The sequence below is a fragment of the Atractosteus spatula genome, assembly GCF_055471065.1.
Source record: "Atractosteus spatula isolate fAtrSpa1 chromosome 10 unlocalized genomic scaffold, fAtrSpa1.hap1 SUPER_10_unloc_1, whole genome shotgun sequence".
Classification (NCBI taxonomy): Eukaryota; Metazoa; Chordata; class Actinopteri; order Semionotiformes; family Lepisosteidae; genus Atractosteus; species Atractosteus spatula.
This window is the reverse complement of record NW_028296612.1, coordinates 6,308,254-6,326,598: the sequence shown is the minus strand read 5'-3', so window position 1 is coordinate 6,326,598 and position 18,345 is coordinate 6,308,254. Positions and strand designations below refer to the sequence as shown.

At 53.2% G+C, this 18,345-nt stretch overlaps 1 protein-coding gene across 2 annotated transcripts; it reads right to left on the bottom strand.

Moving 5' to 3' along the window:
• Positions 1–8,421: 8,421 nt before the first annotated feature.
• dnase2 (deoxyribonuclease 2, lysosomal) lies at positions 8,422–14,365 on the bottom strand. 2 transcript variants are annotated; one of them, XM_088908294.1, is made up of 7 exons: positions 14,249–14,365; positions 11,499–11,605; positions 11,221–11,389; positions 10,994–11,084; positions 9,916–10,080; positions 8,974–9,177; positions 8,422–8,870 (listed from the first exon to the last, which is right to left on the bottom strand). In XM_088908294.1, the coding sequence occupies exons 2-7, from the start codon at positions 11,603–11,605 to the stop codon at positions 8,521–8,523; spliced, it is 1,086 nt and encodes a 361-aa protein (XP_088764420.1). In that variant the 5' UTR covers positions 14,249–14,365; the 3' UTR covers positions 8,422–8,520. The 2 variants fall into 2 exon arrangements, with proteins under 2 accessions (XP_088764420.1, XP_088764421.1); XM_088908295.1 differs by having other exon boundaries at positions 10,994–11,081.
• Between the last annotated feature and the right edge of the window lie 3,980 nt (positions 14,366–18,345).

Genomic DNA, 18,345 nt, shown 5'->3' with positions numbered 1-18,345 from the left:
ACGAGCCAGAGTACAGCTGACGCATCGATAGCGTGGTCAGTGGGGAGCTTGCTACAACACAAACACGCTTCCTGAGAGATGTGTAACCAGTCGATCAAGACGAGGTCCGCATGGCTCTCGTGTTCTTACATTTCGAAAGAGTCTGCAAACGCATCTTCACGGCTGTTTTCAACCGTCCAAACCCAGGACTCTTCCCAAAGTAACGTGCAAGTGTAACAAGGCGATTACAAAATATATCTTCATTTAGTTATTGCAGCCATAACTCAGAATATCCTTTCCTTGTAGTCTGATGCAAGCTGTACATTATTCTGTAGTTTCGGACTACTGATACAGTTCCTGAAGAGAGTCAATACATCCCTACAGATTACATTGAAATAGATCAGAATTAATAGAAATATTATATCTGATCACAACATTGGTGTAATTGTATATTTTACCATCAACAGTGATTCATTGTTTAATCCAGATGATACCACTTTCGACCCAATTTTCTTATTTCTAAACCTTTATATCTGTTCCAGATGGTACAGTATATCTATGAGTGTCTCTGTCGCTGTTCCACGCCGCTCTTGTCAATAAAGCTCTGTGAGTTTGAACCTGGGAGACACGGGTAAAGGGGGAGGGACCAATCGGGATCGGGACTCCGATTGGCTGACGGGCAGTTCCGAGCCGCGGCAGCAGCCAATCGGGTTGCAGGGTCTCAGGTGCGCTGATGATCACACAAGGCGGCGGTGGAGTTTGTAGGAGTTTAATTCGATAAACGTTTTTTATTTTTAACTTATTTGAGCTTGTGCACTCGTTTCCGGATATCTTTAACGGTAAGATGCTATCTGCAACATTTTCCTCAGGAACGGGTGAAGGTTTATTCCCGTGCTGATAGGAACTTCTGCAGGTGAGTCCAACGCCATGTTTTCATTCTTATGGAAACGTTTGTGTGAGACCTGCAGGTGCTGTATCTCTCCTTCTCTGCTCTGCTGTGTGAGACCTGCAGGGGCTGTATCTCTCCTCTGCTGTGTGAGACCTGCAGGTAATGTATCTCTCCTCCTCTGCTGTGTGAGACCTGCAGGTGCTGTATCTCTCCTTCTCTGCTCTGCTGTGTGAGACCTGCAGGTGCTGTATCTCTCCTCTGCTGTGTGAGACCTGCAGGTAATGTATCTCTCCTCCTCTGCTGTGTGAGATCTGCAGGTGCTGTATCTCTCCTCCTCTGCTCTGCTGTGTGAGACCTGCAGGTGCTGTATCTCTCCTCTGCTGTGTGAGACCTGCAGGTGCTGTATCTCTCCTCCTCTGCTCTGCTGTGAGACCTGCAGGTGCTGTATCTCTGCTCTGCTGTGTGAGACCTGCAGGTGCTGTATCTCTCCTCCTCTGCTCTGCTGTGTGAGACCTGCAGGTGCTGTATCTCTCCTCTGCTGTGTGAGACCTGCAGGTGCTGTATCTCTCCTCCTCTGCTGTGCGAGATCTGCAGGTGCTGTATCTCTCCTCCTCTGCTCTGCTGTGTGAGACCTGCAGGTGCTGTATCTCCTCTGCTGTGCGAGACCTGCAGCTACCACAGTAATTTCTCTATAGTTATTGCAGATTGAGTAGTGGCAGGGGTCTGTACTGAACAAATTCCTTAGACTGCTTTGAAATATTGCAAATAACTTTGAAAAAAACCTTTATAAACATGAGTAATAATTACTTGTACAGTGTCGTGATTTCCACATTAGATTTAGATCTAAAAATAGATCCATACGATGTCGCTGCCATAATTTTATTATTTATATATCAGAATCCTGACCAGGTCTCGTGCGAGAGATCACCTCACTCCTGTCCTGGAGTCCCTGCACTGGCTTCCAGCCAGAGTCCTGCTGCTCGCCTGTAAGGGTCCACCCCTCAGTCCTCTTCTCTCTTCTCCTTGGATTTTTACTGTCAAGTGTTTTGAGATGTGAATTTTAAAGGTGCTGTAGAAATAAAAGTATTCGTATAGAACGAATGCGTTATTATTATTCTTGCACGGTGTCTCTTGGAGCACCCTCCCGCCCCGCCGACCCCCACAGCCTGCCTGCGGAACCATTACAACCCCACTCTCAGTGTTCTGTCGAAACCGCGTCCCCCGGCCGGATGGGGGTCTTTTCCTTCTCTCGTCTCAGCGCAGGAGCTCCTCGCTCCCACACGGCGAGCGCCGCGTGACGTCGGGCAGCCCTCCGGAGAGGGAATATTAACCCTCCGGCTGCCGCGCTCGGCCCTGACCCTGGAGCGGCAGGAGCTGGACAGAGATGAACCCCCCCCCCAGCCCGGATCCCAACCGCGCGACTCGGCTCCTGAGGCCAGCGCCTGTGCTCGCGGCTGTCGGCGCGCATCTGCGCCAGTTCCTGTCAGGACAGCGCAGGCGGAGAGAAAGCAGGTGGAGCTGGAAGAGGAGAAGGACCAGTTCCAACCCACAACCTTTCTGTGTCCTCCAGCTCCTCCAGGACACGGTCTTCATGCTCCTCATGAAGGACAGCAGGAGCAGGAACACTGTGCGTGTCCTCCGACTGCTCACCGCAGTGGGAGGTACCTGCTGCTGCTCTGTCAATCCACACTCCTCCCAGGGGGAGAGGAGTCAGTCAGGAGGATCAGCTGTTCTGATCCCCAGGCAGCAGAGTCCCTGGCTGACCAGAAGCTGAACACAGCAGTGTTTCAGCTCAGAGAGGACAGCAGGCCTGTCCTGTCCCCGTGTCCAGCAGATCTGGGCCAAGTTGACAACCCCAGCCCTCCTCTGCAGCTCTCAGGACAGACTCACTCACAGCCACAAGGTAAGGAAACACAGGGCTCTTTATTCACAGTGCAGCACACAAGACTCCAGAAACCACAAGACAAACCCCTAGTTCGTACCTGAGCTCTAGCTGGACGTGCAGCCAGCTTCACCAGACCTCCTCCCCCTGACACAGCTCAGCTCTGCAGCTCTTCCCTCCTGCTCTGCTCAGCACAACTGCTCTCTGTCCCCAGCAGCACCAGACTGAAGGCCTCCCCTCCTGCCTTTTAACTGTCTCCCCACCAATCGTCTTCCAGCAGTGAGGCAGGTGATTGTGGGGGCAGACTGTTCCGCTCGGCCTTCTGGGGAATGTAGTTCAGACAAGAGCCGCTGTCTCGCCTGGACCTGCGGCCCTCTTACAGTGTGGACAGGGAGTGGTGCAGGAGAGCTGTGAGACCAGATTGTTGAGCTGTTTTGTGGTCTTTCTGACTTGAGATGAAAAGCAGAGGGGTAATGGATTAATCTTCCTGGATGGCAAGACAAATCAATGTACTTATTGATGAGTGAAGGGATTGGGGCTGTGGGGTCCTGTAGTTCAGAGGATCTGGCTACAGGCTTGTATGACTGTGGTTGTGGGTTCAAATCTGCATGAATCAGGAGTTTTGTTTTTGAAGACAGTGTTAATATCAGTGATAGATTGATCAGTGAAGAACTGGGAGCTGATTACTGTGTGTCCTGTAGTGTGAAGGTTAATGCTGTGGACTCTGAGCTGTGTGGCTGTGGGTTCAGTTCCTGATGAGAGTGAGACTTTTATTGTACTTGAATCATTTGGCTTCACTCATCCACAGTAACAGGGTGATAAGTGTAGAGGTGGGGTCTGTGTTTGTGTGGCTCTGTAGTGAAGAGGTCAGGGCTGGGGGCTCAGAGCTGAGTGGTTGTGGGTTCAAGTCCTGCTGAGACCTACAGCTTGTTTTGGGTTTAATTCTTCCCCACAGTAAGAGGTTGATAAGTACAGAGACTGGGACTGTGTCTGTGTGGATCTATAGAGCAGAGGGCTAAGGCTCTAGTCTCATAAACACCTGGCTGTGGGTTCAAGTCTGAGAGAGACCTGTTGCTTATTTAAGTTTAATTCTTCCCTACAGTAAGAAGCTGATAAGTACAGAGACTGGGGCTGTGAGGTGTGTGTCCCTGTGGTCTAGAGGCTAAAGCTGAGGACTCACAGCTCTCTGGTTGTGGGTTCAAATCCCAGTAAGACCTCAGGTTTGTTTTCAGTTTCTTACCCACAGTTAGAGGTTGATAAGTACAGAGACTGGGGCTGTGAGGTGTGTGTCCCTGTGGTGTGGAGGTTAAAGCTGAGGGCTCACAGCTCTCTGGTTGTGGGTTCAGATCCCAGTAAGACCTGTTGCTTATTTAAGTTTAATTCTTACCCACAGTAAGAGGTTGATAAGTGCAGAGACTGGAGCTGGGAGGTGTGTGTCCCTGTGGTCTGGAGGTTAAAGCTGAAGACTCACAGCTCTCTGGTTGTGGGTTCAAATCCCAGTAAGACCTCAGGTTTGTTTTCAGTCTCTTACCCACAGAAACAGGTTGATAAGTGAAGAGATTGAGTCTGTGGTGTGTGTGGCTCTGTGGAGTGGTGCTTAAGGCTGTGGACTCACAGCTCTGTGGTTGCAGGTTCAAGTCCTGCTGAGACTGGCCTGCTTTGTCTTTAATTCTTCTCGACAGAAACGTGTTGATAAGCTGGGGGAGTTGTAGGGGTGGGTGGGAGGCCCAATAGAGGAGAGGGTAAGACACTGGCCTCCTGACTGCAAGGTCCTGGGTTCAAGCCCAGGCAGGAAGGATGCAGGGGGTCAGTGGCAGGGACAAGTAACTAGATGAAGAGAAAGAGGGGTCTGGGATTCACCTTTTACTGAAACGTTTGACACTGTTGGAATTTTTCAGTAAAAGGTAAATCCCAGACCCCTCTCTCTTACTCATCTAGTTACTTGTCCCTGCCACTGACACCCTGCATCTCTCTCTCCCACACCTTGCTGCCTGGGCTTGAACCCAGGACCTCGCAGTCAGGAGGCCAGTGTCTTACCCTCTCCTCTATTGGTCCCACCACCCACCCTTACAACTCCCCCAGCTTATCAACACGTTTCTGTCGAGAAGAATTAAAGACAAAGCAGGCCAGTCTCAGCAGGACTTGAACCTGCAACCCCAGAGCTGTGAGTCCACAGCCTTAGGCTCCACTCCACAGAGCCACACACACTGCAGGATCAATCTCTTCACTTATCAACCTGTTTCTGTGGGTAAGAGACTGAAAACAAACCTGAGATCTTACTGGGATCTGAACCCACAACCAGAGAGCTGTGAGTCCTCAGCTTTAACCTCCTGACCACAGAGCCACACACACTGCAGGCTCAATCTCTTCACTTATCAACCTGTTTCTGTGGGTAAGAGACTGAAAACAAACCTGAGATCTTACTGGGATCTGAACCCACAACCAGAGAGCTGTGAGTCCTCAGCTTTATCCTCCAGACCACAGGGACACATGCCTCACAGCCCCACTCTCTGTACTTATCAACCTCTTACTGTGGGTAAGAATTAAACCCAAAACAAGCCGTAGGTCTCAGCAGGACTTGAACCCACAACCACAGAACTGTGAGTCCTCAGCTTTAACCTCCAGACCACAGGGACACATGCCTCACAGCCCCAGTCTCTGTGCTTATCAACCTCTTACTGTGGTGAAGAATTAAACTTAAATAAGCAACAGGTCTCTTTCAGACTTGAACCCACAGCCAGGTGTTTATGAGATTAGAGCCTTAGCCCTCTGCTCTACAGATCCACACAGACACAGCCCCACTCTCTGTACTTATCAACCTGTTTCCTGGTATCAACTTATCAAGAATTAAACCCAAAACACACTCTAGGTCTCAGCAGGACTTGAACCCACAACCACAGAACTGTGAGTCCTCAGCTTTATCCTCCAGACCACAGGGACACACACCTCACAGCCCCAGTCTCTGTGCTTATCAGCTTCTTACTGTAGGGAAGAATTAAACTTAAATAAGCAACAGGTCTCTCTCAGACTTGAACCCACAGCCAGGTGTTAATGAGACTAGAGCCTTAGCCCTCTGCTCTATAGATCCACACAAAGACAGCTCCAGTCTCTGTACTTATCAACCTCTTACTGTGGGGCAGAATTAAACCCAAAACAAGCTGTAGGTCTCAGCAGGACTTGAACCCACAACCACACAGCTTTGAGCCCACAGCCCTGACCGCTTCACTACAGAGCCACACAAACACAGACCCCACCTCTACACTTATCACCCTGTTACTGTGGATGAGTGAAGCCAAATGCATCTCTCTCTCTCTCTCTCTCTCTCTCTCTCTCTCTCTCTCTCTCTCTCTCTCTCTCTCTCTCTCTCTCTGCCATTCAAGTACAATAAAAGTCTCACTCTCACTGGGAACTGAACCCACAACCACACAGCTCAGAGTCCACAGCATTAACCTTCACACTACAGAACAGACAGCAACCAGCTCCCAGTTCTTCACTGATCAATCTATCACTGATACTAACGCTGTCTTCAAAAGAACAAAACTACTGATTCATGCAGATTTGAACCCACAACCACAGACATACAAGCCTGTAGCCAGATCCTCTGAACTACAGGACCACACAGCCCCAATCTCTTCACTCATCAATAAGTACATTGATTTGTCTTGCCATCCAGGAAGATTAATCCATTACCCCTCTGCTTTTCATCTCAAGTCAGAAAGACCACAAAACAGCTCAACAATCTGGTCTCACAGCTCTCCTGCACCACTCCCTGTCCACACTGTAAGAGGGCCGCAGGTCCAGGCGAGACAGCGGCTCTTGTCTGAACTACATTCCCCAGAAGGCCGAGCGGAACAGTCTGCCCCCACAATCACCTGCCTCACTGCTGGAAGACGATTGGTGGGGAGACAGTTAAAAGGCAGGAGGGGAGGCCTTCAGTCTGGTGCTGCTGGGGACAGAGAGCAGTTGTGCTGAGCAGAGCAGGAGGGAAGAGCTGCAGAGCTGAGCTGTGTCAGGGGGAGGAGGTCTGGTGAAGCTGGCTGCACGTCCAGCTAGAGCTCAGGTACGAACTAGGGGTTTGTCTTGTGGTTTCTGGAGTCTTGTGTGCTGCACTGTGAATAAAGAGCCCTGTGTTTCCTTACCTTGTGGCTGTGAGTGAGTCTGTCCTGAGAGCTGCAGAGGAGGGCTGGGGTTGTCAACTTGGCCCAGATCTGCTGGACACGGGGACAGGACAGGCCTGCTGTCCTCTCTGAGCTGAAACACTGCTGTGTTCAGCTTCTGGTCAGCCAGGGACTCTGCTGCCTGGGGATCAGAACAGCTGATCCTCCTGACTGACTCCTCTCCCCCTGGGAGGAGTGTGGATTGACAGAGCAGCAGCAGGTACCTCCCACTGCGGTGAGCAGTCGGAGGACACGCACAGTGTTCCTGCTCCTGCTGTCCTTCATGAGGAGCATGAAGACCGTGTCCTGGAGGACACAGAAAGGTTGTGGGTTGGAACTGGTCCTTCTGCTCCACCTGCTCTCTCTCTGCCTGCGCTGTTCTGACAGGAAGTGGCGCAGAGACCCACCGCAGATACGGTACGAGTTAAAGGAGAAACCGAAGGTCTACTGACGGCGGTATATTAATGGAGGTTTTAAATTCTTTTAAAAAGCAGGTCCTGAGCCCTCAGGACAGCTCCTGTCTTATTAAAAACAGTGCAGAAAGGTTATTAATCTCAGTTTCTTCTCCCAACACAAACCCACACAGCAGGGCTGAGGGAGGAGCTCTGACACCCCCCCCCCCCCTCATTCTCCACTCTGGCTGCAGGCTTGAACTGTCCCTCCTCAACCCAGGGGAGGCAGTCCGTTGGCCACCCTTCTCCCCCATGGCCTGCTGGGAAATGTAGTTCATGAGGGCCAGTCTCAGTGAGGAAAAAATGCAGAGGCTGGAGCCTGTAACCTTCCCCAAGACCAGTTTACTCACCGTCGCCCTGTTTTATCGCACCATGTCATGTAAATGAATACAAGCTGGAGGGGTTCACCTACTCTACCCTGCAACCTGATTTAATGTGGGTCATCAGGGTGGAGAAGCTGGAGGCGAGGATCTGTGCAGTAGGCTTCTGCTCACAGACACACACGCTGCCCTCCGGTGGAGAAGCGCTGTTACTGCAGCTCCCCTCCCTCACTCAGTCAGACTCTCCTTCCCGAGAAGATTCACACTGAAACAGTGACTCTGCTCACAGGGACAAACAGAACCAACCTCAGATCGTTAAAACCACAGCCGGCAGGAGGCTGTGCTGGCAGCAGCGAGCACGGGCGCTGGCCAGTCCAGCGACCGTCTCCCGTCTCTCTCTGTCCACCTCCGTCCCAGCGCCGTGCCTCCTGCAGCCTCGCGCCCAGCGCCACGCCGGTCCTCCGGACAGCTCCCCTCCCCTCCCCTCCCCTCCCATCCCAGACAGCTGGGAAAAAAAGTGGCTCCTTGTCTGCTTGGGAAGGAACTCTGGGATCTCGGGGTCGGAAGAACGAGACGGATACCTGAACAAATTCTTATTCAGCGAGGACCTCACCCTCCCCCTGCCAGCACACGGCGGCGGGTTCGAACCCGGAGTTCAGCCTTCCTTCAGGCACAGGGCGCAGGCAGCGCTCCTGTGGCACAGACCGCACCGCGCCGAACAGAGCAGACCAGGGCAGCCGGCTGTGAAGAGACGCCTTTATTTCCCAGTTCAACCCAACACACACACACACACACACACACACCAGGCCAGAGCGCCGCTGGGCCAGAGCGCCGCCCGCGGCTAGGGGCAGTCCTGGACGCCGGTCACCGCCGCGCGGTACGCCCTCCACACGCGCCCGTCCCGCAGGCACACGGTGCCGCCCCCCCTCCTCTCCTCCGCCTCGTCGCGGTTGATGTCGCCCACGCACACCCAGCCGTCCTCGTCCCTGGCGCCGGCGCCGGCGCTGGCGGCCCACTTGGAGTGGTCCAGGGTGGAGCGGAAGGGGCCGGAGCCGCCTGGGGCCAGCTCCTCCACGTTCAGGACCCGGTACCCCAGCGAGCAGTTGGAGGGCCGGACCCCCCTGGAGCGCTGCCAGAACTGCACCAGCAGGTCGGCCCGCAGGGAGGGGGCCACCCAGGCCACGTACAGGTCTGTGGGAGGGGGAGAGAGCGAGAGCGAGGTGGGGGGGTCAGCGCCGTGGCCCCACGACCCCGTGACCCCGTGACCCCGGCGAGGCGCGGGCGGCTGGCTCACCGTCATCGAAGGCGCGGCTCTTGGCGAAACTGAGGAAGGTCGTCCCGCCGAGGGAGGGGAGGGAGACGCTGCGGTTCGCAGGGCGGGGGGCCGGGGCTCCGTAGCGCCTCCTGCAGAGCTGGTGCAGGGAGGGCGCCTGGGAGGCCAGGGCGTCGGGCACCGAGCAGTCGAACACCAGGGGCTGGTTGTACTGCAGCTGCTCACCTGAATCACACACGGGCCCAGACAGATCAACACTGCCAGTCCGCGCTAATCGACACAGATCAACACAGCCAGTCCGCGCTAATCAACACAGATCAACACAGCCAGTCCGCGCTAATCGAGACAGATCAACACAGCCAGTCCACGCTAATCAACACAGCTAGTCTGCACTAATCGAGACAGATCGACACAGCCAGTCCGTGCTAATCAACACAGCTAGTCTGCACTAATCGAGACAGATCAACACAGCCAGTCTGCGCTAATCAACACAGATCAACACAGCCAGTCCGCGCTAATCGACACAGATCGACACAGCCTGTCCGCGCTAATCGAGACACATCGACACAGCCAGTCAGCGCTAATTGACACAGATCGACACAGCCAGTCCACGCTAATCAACACAGCCAGTCCGCGCTAATCGAGACAGATCGACACAGCCAGTCCACGCTAATCAACACAGCCAGTCCGCGCTAATCAACACAGCCAGTCCGCGCTAATCGAGACAGATCAACACAGCCAGTCTGCGCTAATCGAGACAGATCGACACAGCCAGTCCGAGCTAATCGACACAGATCGAGACAGTGCACACTGATCCGCACAATCCATCCACACTAATCCACACAAGCCGTCAGTATACACAGTCCGCACTGATGAGTCTGACACTCACACCCAGCTTAACACTGAAGACTGGTGAATAAAAAGTGAATTCTGGCCACAGACTGAAAGCGGAGACGGTCTCACCGATGGCCTCGAATCTCTCCAGAGGAAAGGTCATGCACAAGAAGTTCTGCCCATTCTCCACGCCTGTGCTCGGGTACGAGAACTCCCCCACCTCCTGTCTAGGGGGGAAGTGAGGCGTACTGTGGACCAGCCAGAAGCCCTGAGTCTTATCCAATAGGACAACACCTGGAGGAAGAGGAGAGCGATCACTGTGTGGACAGAAAGGGATGGGCAGACAGCTGACACAATCCACACAGAGAAGAGGAATAGCACCACAACTCAGACTCAAGCCCATCACAGCACAGATCACACAGCAATATCTCACACACTGGGACACACACACATACACAACATAAACTGGAATGCTACAGAACCCTAAAGAGACAATACGAACTAGTTGAATCTTTGACCAAGGTAAGAAACAGAAAAGATTAACTGTCTGTCTCTCTATAATAATAATAATAATACAGTGTGTGATCTCCTGTCCCAGCCTGAGGAACAGACAGTGAGCCTGTCTCTCAATAATAATAATACAGTGTGTGACCTCCTGTCCCAGCCTGAGGAACAGTGAGCCTGTCTCTCAATAATAATAATACAGTGTGTGATCTCCTGTCCCAGCCTGAGGAACACTGAGCCTGTCTCTCAGTAATAATACAGTGTGTGATCTCCTGACCCAGCCTGAGGAACAGTGAGCCTGTCTCTCAATAATAATAATACAGTGTGTGATCTCCTGTCCCAGCCTGAGGAACAGACAGTGAGCCTGTCTCTCAATAATAATAATACAGTGTGTGATCTCCTGTCCCAGCCTGAGGAACAGTGAGCCTGTCTCTCAATAATAATAATACAGTGTGTGATCTCCTGTCCCAGCCTGAGGAACAGACAGTGAGCCTGTCTCTCAATGATGATAATACAGTGTGTGATCTCCTGTCCCAGCCTGAGGAACAGTGAGCCTGTCTCTCAATAATAATAATTCAGTGTGTGATCTCAGTTCTGATCTCTGATCTCAGTGTGCTGTCTGTTGTAAGGAAATGGCTGTACTGTTTGTGAGTTTGTACTGTAGGTGTCTGTCTTCCTGCTGGCAGCGAACCGTCCTGCTCACCCTTGGTGTGTCCACACTCACTCGAAACCTCTCCTCCTCCTTGCTCAGGGGGCTTCTGGTCGTTGTAGAGGATGTAGCCCAGGTCCTCCTGCTGCAGAGAGAGACACCAGCTTCTGACACACAGCTCGTCCAGAGACACTGGGGGCAGGGAGACAGGGGGGACAGGGGGGGCAGGGAGACAGGAGGAGCAGGGGAGACAGGGGGGCAGGAAGGGCAGGGGAACAGACCTGTCTCAGTTTGTACAGCTGCCCCACGGTCCTGCCCAGCGCGCTGTCACTCTCGTTCACCAGCGACGCCCCCTTCACCCACGAGTCATTCCCCTGCTGAAGGAGCAGATAGAGCAGCCCCGAGCCAGGGGCATGATGGGACAGCTGGGGCAGCTTGTACAGATAGAACCTGAGAGAGAGAGAGAGAGAGAGAGAGAGAGAGGGGGGTAAATACAGACACTACAGCACATGAGACCTGTTACAGACACAGTGTCAGCTGCCCAGATCCCAGCACTCACCAGTCCACAGGACTCCCCTGGTCATTGTAGCAGGACACTGCGGCCAGGGCTCCCCCTGCTGACAGGCAGAGGAACTGCACCAGGCTGAACAGCACGGCGCTCAGCATCTATCAACGAGCAATCATGAATCAACACTGGTCATCACTGCCGGGGGCGACCGGCGCGGGGCGCTCTCTGCGTGACCCCGGGATTCCCCGCTGCCCACTGCTTCTCGCAGAGTCAGCAGGGCCTGGGCAGACGCGGTCAGTCACATGAGGCGCTGAGCCAGCACACCGAAACTGCAGCTCAAGGGGAATAATAATACAGCCTGAGGAACAGTGAGCCTGTCTCTCAAGAATAATAATAATACAGTGTGTGATCTCCTGTCCCAGCCTGAGGAACAGTGAGCCTGTCTCTCAATAATAATAATACAGTGTGTGATCTCCTGTCCCAGCCTGAGGAACAGACAGTGAGCCTGTCTCTCAATAATAATAATACAGTGTGTGATCTCCTGTCCCAGCCTGAGGAACAGACAGTGAGCCTGTCTCTCAATAATAATAATACAGTGTGTGATCTCCTGTCCCAGCCTGAGGAACAGACAGTGAGCCTGTCTCTCAATAATAATAATACAGTGTGTGATCTCCTGTCCCAGCCTGAGGAGCAGTGAGCCTGTCTCTCAATAATAATAATACAGTGTGTGATCTCCTGTCCCAGCCTGAGGAACAGTGAGCCTGTCTCTCAAGAATAATAATAATACAGTGTGTGATCTCCTGTCCCAGCCTGAGGAACAGACAGTGAGCCTGTCTCTCAATAATAATAATACAGTGTGTGACCTCCTGTCCCAGCCTGAGGAACAGTGAGCCTGTCTCTCAAGAATAATAATAATACAGTGTGTGATCTCCTGTCCCAGCCTGAGGAACAGACAGTGAGCCTGTCTCTCAATAATAATAATACAGTGTGTGACCTCCTGTCCCAGCCTGAGGAACAGTGAGCCTGTCTCTCAATAATAATAATACAGTGTGTGATCTCCTGTCACAGCCTGAGGAACAGTGAGCCTGTCTCTCAATAATAATAATACAGTGTGTGATCTCCTGTCCCAGCCTGAGGAACAGACAGTGAGCCTGTCTCTCAATAATAATAATACAGTGTGTGATCTCCTGTCCCAGCCTGAGGAACAGTGAGCCTGTCTCTCAATAATAATAATACAGTGTGTGATCTCCTGTCCCAGCCTGAGGAACAGACAGTGAGCCTGTCTCTCAATAATAATAATACAGTGTGTGATCTCCTGTCCCAGCCTGAGGAACAGACAGTGAGCCTGTCTCTCAATAATAATAATACAGTGTGTGATCTCCTGTCACAGCCTGAGGAACAGACAGTGAGCCTGTCTCTCAATAATAATAATACAGTGTGTAATCTCCTGTCCCAGCCTGAGGAACAGTGAGCCTGTCTCTCAATAATAATAATACAGTGTGTGATCTCCTGTCCCAGCCTGAGGAACAGACAGTGAGCCCGTCTCTCAATAATAATAATACAGCATGTGATCTCCTGTCCCAGCCTGAGGAACAGACAGTGAGCCTGTCTCTCAATAATAATAATACAGTGTGTGATCTCCTGTCCCAGCCTGAGGAACAGACAGTGAGCCTGTCTCTCAATAATAATAATACAGTGTGTGATCTCCTGTCCCAGCCTGAGGAACAGACAGTGAGCCTGTCTCTCAATAATAATAATACAGTGTGTGATCTCCTGTCCCAGCCTGAGGAACAGTGAGCCCGTCTCTCAATAATAATAATACAGTGTGTGATCTCCTGTCCCAGCCTGAGGAACAGACAGTGAGCCTGTCTCTCAATAATAATAATACAGTGTGTGATCTCCTGTCCCAGCCTGAGGAACAGACAGTGAGCCCATCTCTCAATAATAATAATACAGTGTGTGATCTCCTGTCCCAGCCTGAGGAACAGACAGTGAGCCTGTCTCTCAATAATAATAATACAGTGTGTGATCTCCTGTCGCAGCCTGAGGAACAGACAGTGAGCCTGTCTCTCAATAATAATAATACAGTGTGTGATCTCCTGTCCCAGCCTGAGGAACAATGAGCCCATCTCTCAATAATAATAATACAGTGTGTGATCTCCTGTCCCAGCCTGAGGAACAGACAGTGAGCCTGTCTCTCAATAATAATAATACAGTGTGTGACCTCCTGTCCCAGCCTGAGGAACAGACAGTGAGCCTGTCTCTCAATAATAATAATACAGTGTGTGATCTCCTGTCCCAGCCTGAGGAACAGTGAGCCTGTCTCTCAATAATAATAATACAGTGTGTGATCTCCTGTCGCAGCCTGAGGAACAGACAGTGAGCCTGTCTCTCAGTAATGCTCTGTGTGCTGGATGTGTTTGGATTGTAAATGTCTGGAGATGTTGCGTTGACTCTGTCAGTGTGAATCGCGCTGAACTAGAGGAGAGACGAGGGAGCTCAGTGTTGATGCCCAGGGACCCGTCAGTACGGTCCTCTCTGGAGCCCGGGGGACAGAGCTGGAGTCCGGACCGGTCCGAGAGCTCAGCCTTGCCGCTGCCCTCCTGAGCGCCAATCAATCAATCCGATTCAGTTGGCATCGACTAACGCCAATACAGGACCAAACTTTCCGTCTCCTGCTCGTAACGCGCGAGTTCAACTCAATTGAATCCGTCCTCTCACTACGAGCTCGGAGAGAAACACGCGTGACCCGTGGACGCGGGCGGGCGGGCGGACGAGCCGCGGGAGAGAGCGGGACTCACCGCTGACTGGACGGCGCTGGGTCCCCGAGCTGCTGTCGAGCCGGGCCGGCGGGTTCTGGGTGGGGATCGTGCATGAGCAGCTCCTCTCCTCTCCCCGCGGCGCACAGCCCCGCTCCGGTCAGCTGACCCCGCCCCCGAAACACGCCCGGGTCTCCCCCCCCAGCGGCCGCCAGGGGGCGCGGCGGAGCGGAGCACAGCAGGCGCACACAACACCCTCCTAACACTCTCACAGCACCCAGGTCTCTCTGAAGCACACAGCTCTCAGGGAACACTGAACACAGGTCTCTCTGAAGCACACAGCTCTCAGGGAACACTGAACACAGGTCTCTCTGAAGCACACAGCTCTCAGGGAACACTGAACACAGGTCTCTCTGAAGCACACAGCTCTCAGGGAACACTTAACCCAGGTCTCTCTGAAGCACACAGGTCTCTCTGAAGCACACAGCTCTCAGGGAACACTGAACACAGGTCTCTCTGAAGCACACAGCTCTCACTGAACACTGAACACAGGTCTCTCTGAAGCACACAGCTCTCAGGGAACACTGAACACAGGTCTCTCTGAAGTACACAGGTCTCTCTGAAGCACACAGCTCTCAGGGAACACTGAACACAGGTCTCTCTGAAGCACACAGCTCTCAGGGAACACTGAACACAGGTCTCTCTGAAGCACACAGCTCTCACTGAACACTGAACACAGGTCTCTCTGAAGCACACAGCTCTCAGGGAACACTGAACACAGGTCTCCCTGAAGCACAGAGCTCTCAGCGAACACTTAACCCAGGTCTCTCTGAAGCACACAGCTCTCAGAGAACACTAAACACAGGTCTCTCTGAAGCACAGAGCTCTCAGCGAACACTGAACCCAGGTCTCTCTGAAGCACACAGCTCTCACTGAACACTGAACCCAGGTCTCTCTGAAGCACACAACTCTCAGCGAACACTGAACACAGGTCTCTCTGAAGCACACAACTCTCACTGAACACTGAACCCAGGTCTCTCTGAAGCACACAACTCTCAGTGAACACTGAACACAGGTCTCTCTGAAGCACACAATTCTCACTGAACACTGAACACAGGTCTCTCTGAAGCACACAACTCTCAGTGAACACTGAACACAGGTCTCTCTGAAGCACACAACTCTCACTGAACACTGAACCCAGGTCTCCCTGAAGCACACAGCTCTCAGGGAACACTGAACGCAGGTCTCTCTGAAGCACCCAGGTCTCTCTGAAGCACACAGCTCTCAGTGAACACTGAACACAGGTCTCTCTGAAGCACACAGCTCTCACTGAACACTGAACACAGGTCTCCCTGAAGCACAGAGCTCTCAGCGAACACTTAACCCAGGTCTCTCTGAAGCACACAGCTCTCACTGAACACTGAACCCAGGTCTCTCTGAAGCACACAGCTCTCAGGGAACACTGAACACAGGTCTCCCTGAAGCACAGAGCTCTCAGCGAACACTTAACCCAGGTCTCTCTGAAGCACACAACTCTCAGGGAACACTGAACCCAGGTCTCCCTGAAACACACAGCTCTCACTGAACACTGAACTCAGGTCTCTCTGAAGCACACAACTCTCAGCGAACACTTAACCCAGGTCTCCCTGAAGCACACAGCTCTCACTGAACACTGAACCCAGGTCTCTCTGAAGCACACAGCTCTCACTGAACACTGAACCCAGGTCTCCCTGAAGCACACAGCTCTCACTGAGTGAGTCCTCTCAGCTGGCAGGACCTGCTCCAGACTGAGCCTCAGACAGACACGAGCTCCACAAACACTCAGTCCTGATGCACACCTGACCACAGGCCTGCAGACAGAAGAGGGTTTGTAGAGATAGAGCTTTTTGCCAGGTTTCTGATTAATTTCAGTAGTAAAATGTCCATCTTAGCAAGAAAAAGAGCAGTACGACACTTGTTCTGTGGAAGAGATCTCCTCTCCTCCTCTTTCTTAACCCCAACAGTCACATTGAAATCTTCCTACACTGGCAGTCTGTGCAAAAGAGTTTTGCACTTATTGTATAAAGCAAAAAGGACAAAGAACACTTATGGACAGTTTTTTTTTTAATGTTGCAAAATGAAACATTAGGAGAATATTACTATACCACATAAGTAAAAGGTTTTAATTAAAGTAATTTTCACAATCCTTTACATTTATAGTGGGACAGTTCCTGGGCCTTCTGTATATCTAGAACAGGCAGAAAGAAGGGTTAATACAGACACACTGACTGGACACTACAGTACAGTTCCACTTTAATGTAAGGCTATCTTTTTTTTAAAGTTATTTTATTCGAAACAGAGGCGGGGGGGGGGGGTTCAAGTTTCGCCAGAAGAGAGCGAGTTTTGGGCAGAGAAAGTCAATAAACTCAAGGGGAGCTGCATTTGTATACAGAAAGAACCAGCACTGAGGGGAGCATTTCAATGCACAGTGAAAGACAACGTGCACAGTAACTAGTAACTCGTAAAACCTCCCCCTCCCATCGCAAGCCGGAGATGTCCGGGTCTGCTCAGCGCCACACAGCCCGGCAGGGTCAGCGCTCTCCGCGTCCGGGCGGGGTCGCCGACAAACAGATCACGCCGGACCACGTCTGCGGTGAACCGGCTCCTGCACCACCTGCACATCCCCGTATCGCCAGCGGGCGAGCGGGAAAGAGCGCCCCCGGCCCCCGGGGACTGGCCAAACCGCGAACCCCAGTCGCTCGGTTTTAGGTACGACAACAGTACGTCTCTCTGGATTAGCGAGACGTCATAACCCACCTGCCGAAACGCGACTGCGGCTCCCCTTCAGGAAAAGGGTGCAGAAAGGAAAAAAAAACCCCAACCATCGCACCGTTAGAAGCAAAGCCCGGAGTCTAAAACACACACTCTCTCCGGCTCACACGCTCACCGCCTGCCGCTCCGTCCCCTTTCTATGACGTGAGCCTGAGGCCCTGCAGCCCGATTGGCTGCTCGCGGAGCCAATCAGACTCCCGATCCCGACAGGCCCCGCCCCTCCCCTGCTCCCGGTGTCGTCAGCCCCTGTTCTGGGTCCAGATGGGCTGGCAGTGCCCAGGTGTGACAGTCCTGCCCCAGCAGTGCCAGGCTCTGCTGTTCTGGGTCCAGATGGGCTGGCAGTGCCCAGGTCTGACAGTCCTGCTCCAGCAGTGCCAGGCTCTGCTGTTCTGGGTCCAGATGGGCTGGCAGTGCCCAGGTGTGACAGTCCTGCTCCAGCAGTGCCAGGCTCTGCTGTTCTGGGTCCAGATGGGCTGGCAGTGCCCAGGTGTGACAGTCCTGCCCCAGCAGTGCCAGGCTCTGCTGTTCTGGGTCCAGATGGGCTGGCAGTGCCCAGGTCTGACAGTCCTGCCCCAGCAGTACCAGGCTCTGCTGTTCTGGGTCCAGATGGTCTGGCAGTGCCCAGGTGTGACAGCGCTGCCCCAGCAGTGCCAGGCTCTGCTGTTCTGGGTCCAGATGGGCTGGCAGTGCCCAGGTCTGACAGTCCTGCCCCAGCAGTGTCCAGGTGTGACAGTCCTGCTCCAGCAGTTCCCAGGTGTGACAGTCCTGCTCCAGCAGTGCCAGGCTCTGCTGTTCTGGGTCCAGATGGGCTGGGGGTGCCCAGGTGTGACAGTCCTGCTCCAGCAGTGCCAGGCTCTGCTGTTCTGGGTCCAGATGGGCTGGCGGTGCCCAGGTGTGACAGTCCTGCTCCAGCAGTGCCAGGCTCCGCTGTTCTGGGTCCAGATGGGCTGTCAGTGCCCAGGTCTGACAGCGCTGCTCCAGCAGTGCCAGGCTCTGCTGTTCTGGGTCCAGATGGGCTGGCAGTGCCCAAGTCTGACAGTCCTGCCCCAGCAGTGTCCAGGTGTGACAGTCCTGCTCCAGCAGTGCCAGGCTCCGCTGTTCTGGGTCCAGATGGGCTGGCGGTGCCCAGGTGTGACAGTCCTGCTCCAGCAGTGCCAGGCTCCGCTGTTCTGGGTCCAGATGGGCTGTCAGTGCCCAGGTCTGACAGCGCTGCTCCAGCAGTGCCAGGCTCTGCTGTTCTGTGTCCAGATGGGCTGGCAGTGCCCAGGTGTGACAGTCCTGCTCCAGCAGTGCCAGGCTCTGCTGTTCTGGGTCCAGATGGGCTGGCG

What these genes read in the sequence shown, in the direction of transcription:
- dnase2 (XM_088908294.1), bottom strand. Translation starts at nt 11,605, where the DNA reads ATGCTGAGCGCCGTGCTGTTCAGCCTGGTGCAGTTCCTCTGCCTGTCA. An exon ending in TGAGTGTGGACACACCAAGG is followed by an intron (nt 10,081 to 10,993) that starts GTGAGCAGGACG and finishes CTCTTCCTCCAG; the next exon opens with GTGTTGTCCTATTGGATAAG. An exon ending in GAGCCGCGCCTTCGATGACG is followed by an intron (nt 8,871 to 8,973) that starts GTGAGCCAGCCG and finishes CCCCTCCCACAG; the next exon opens with ACCTGTACGTGGCCTGGGTG.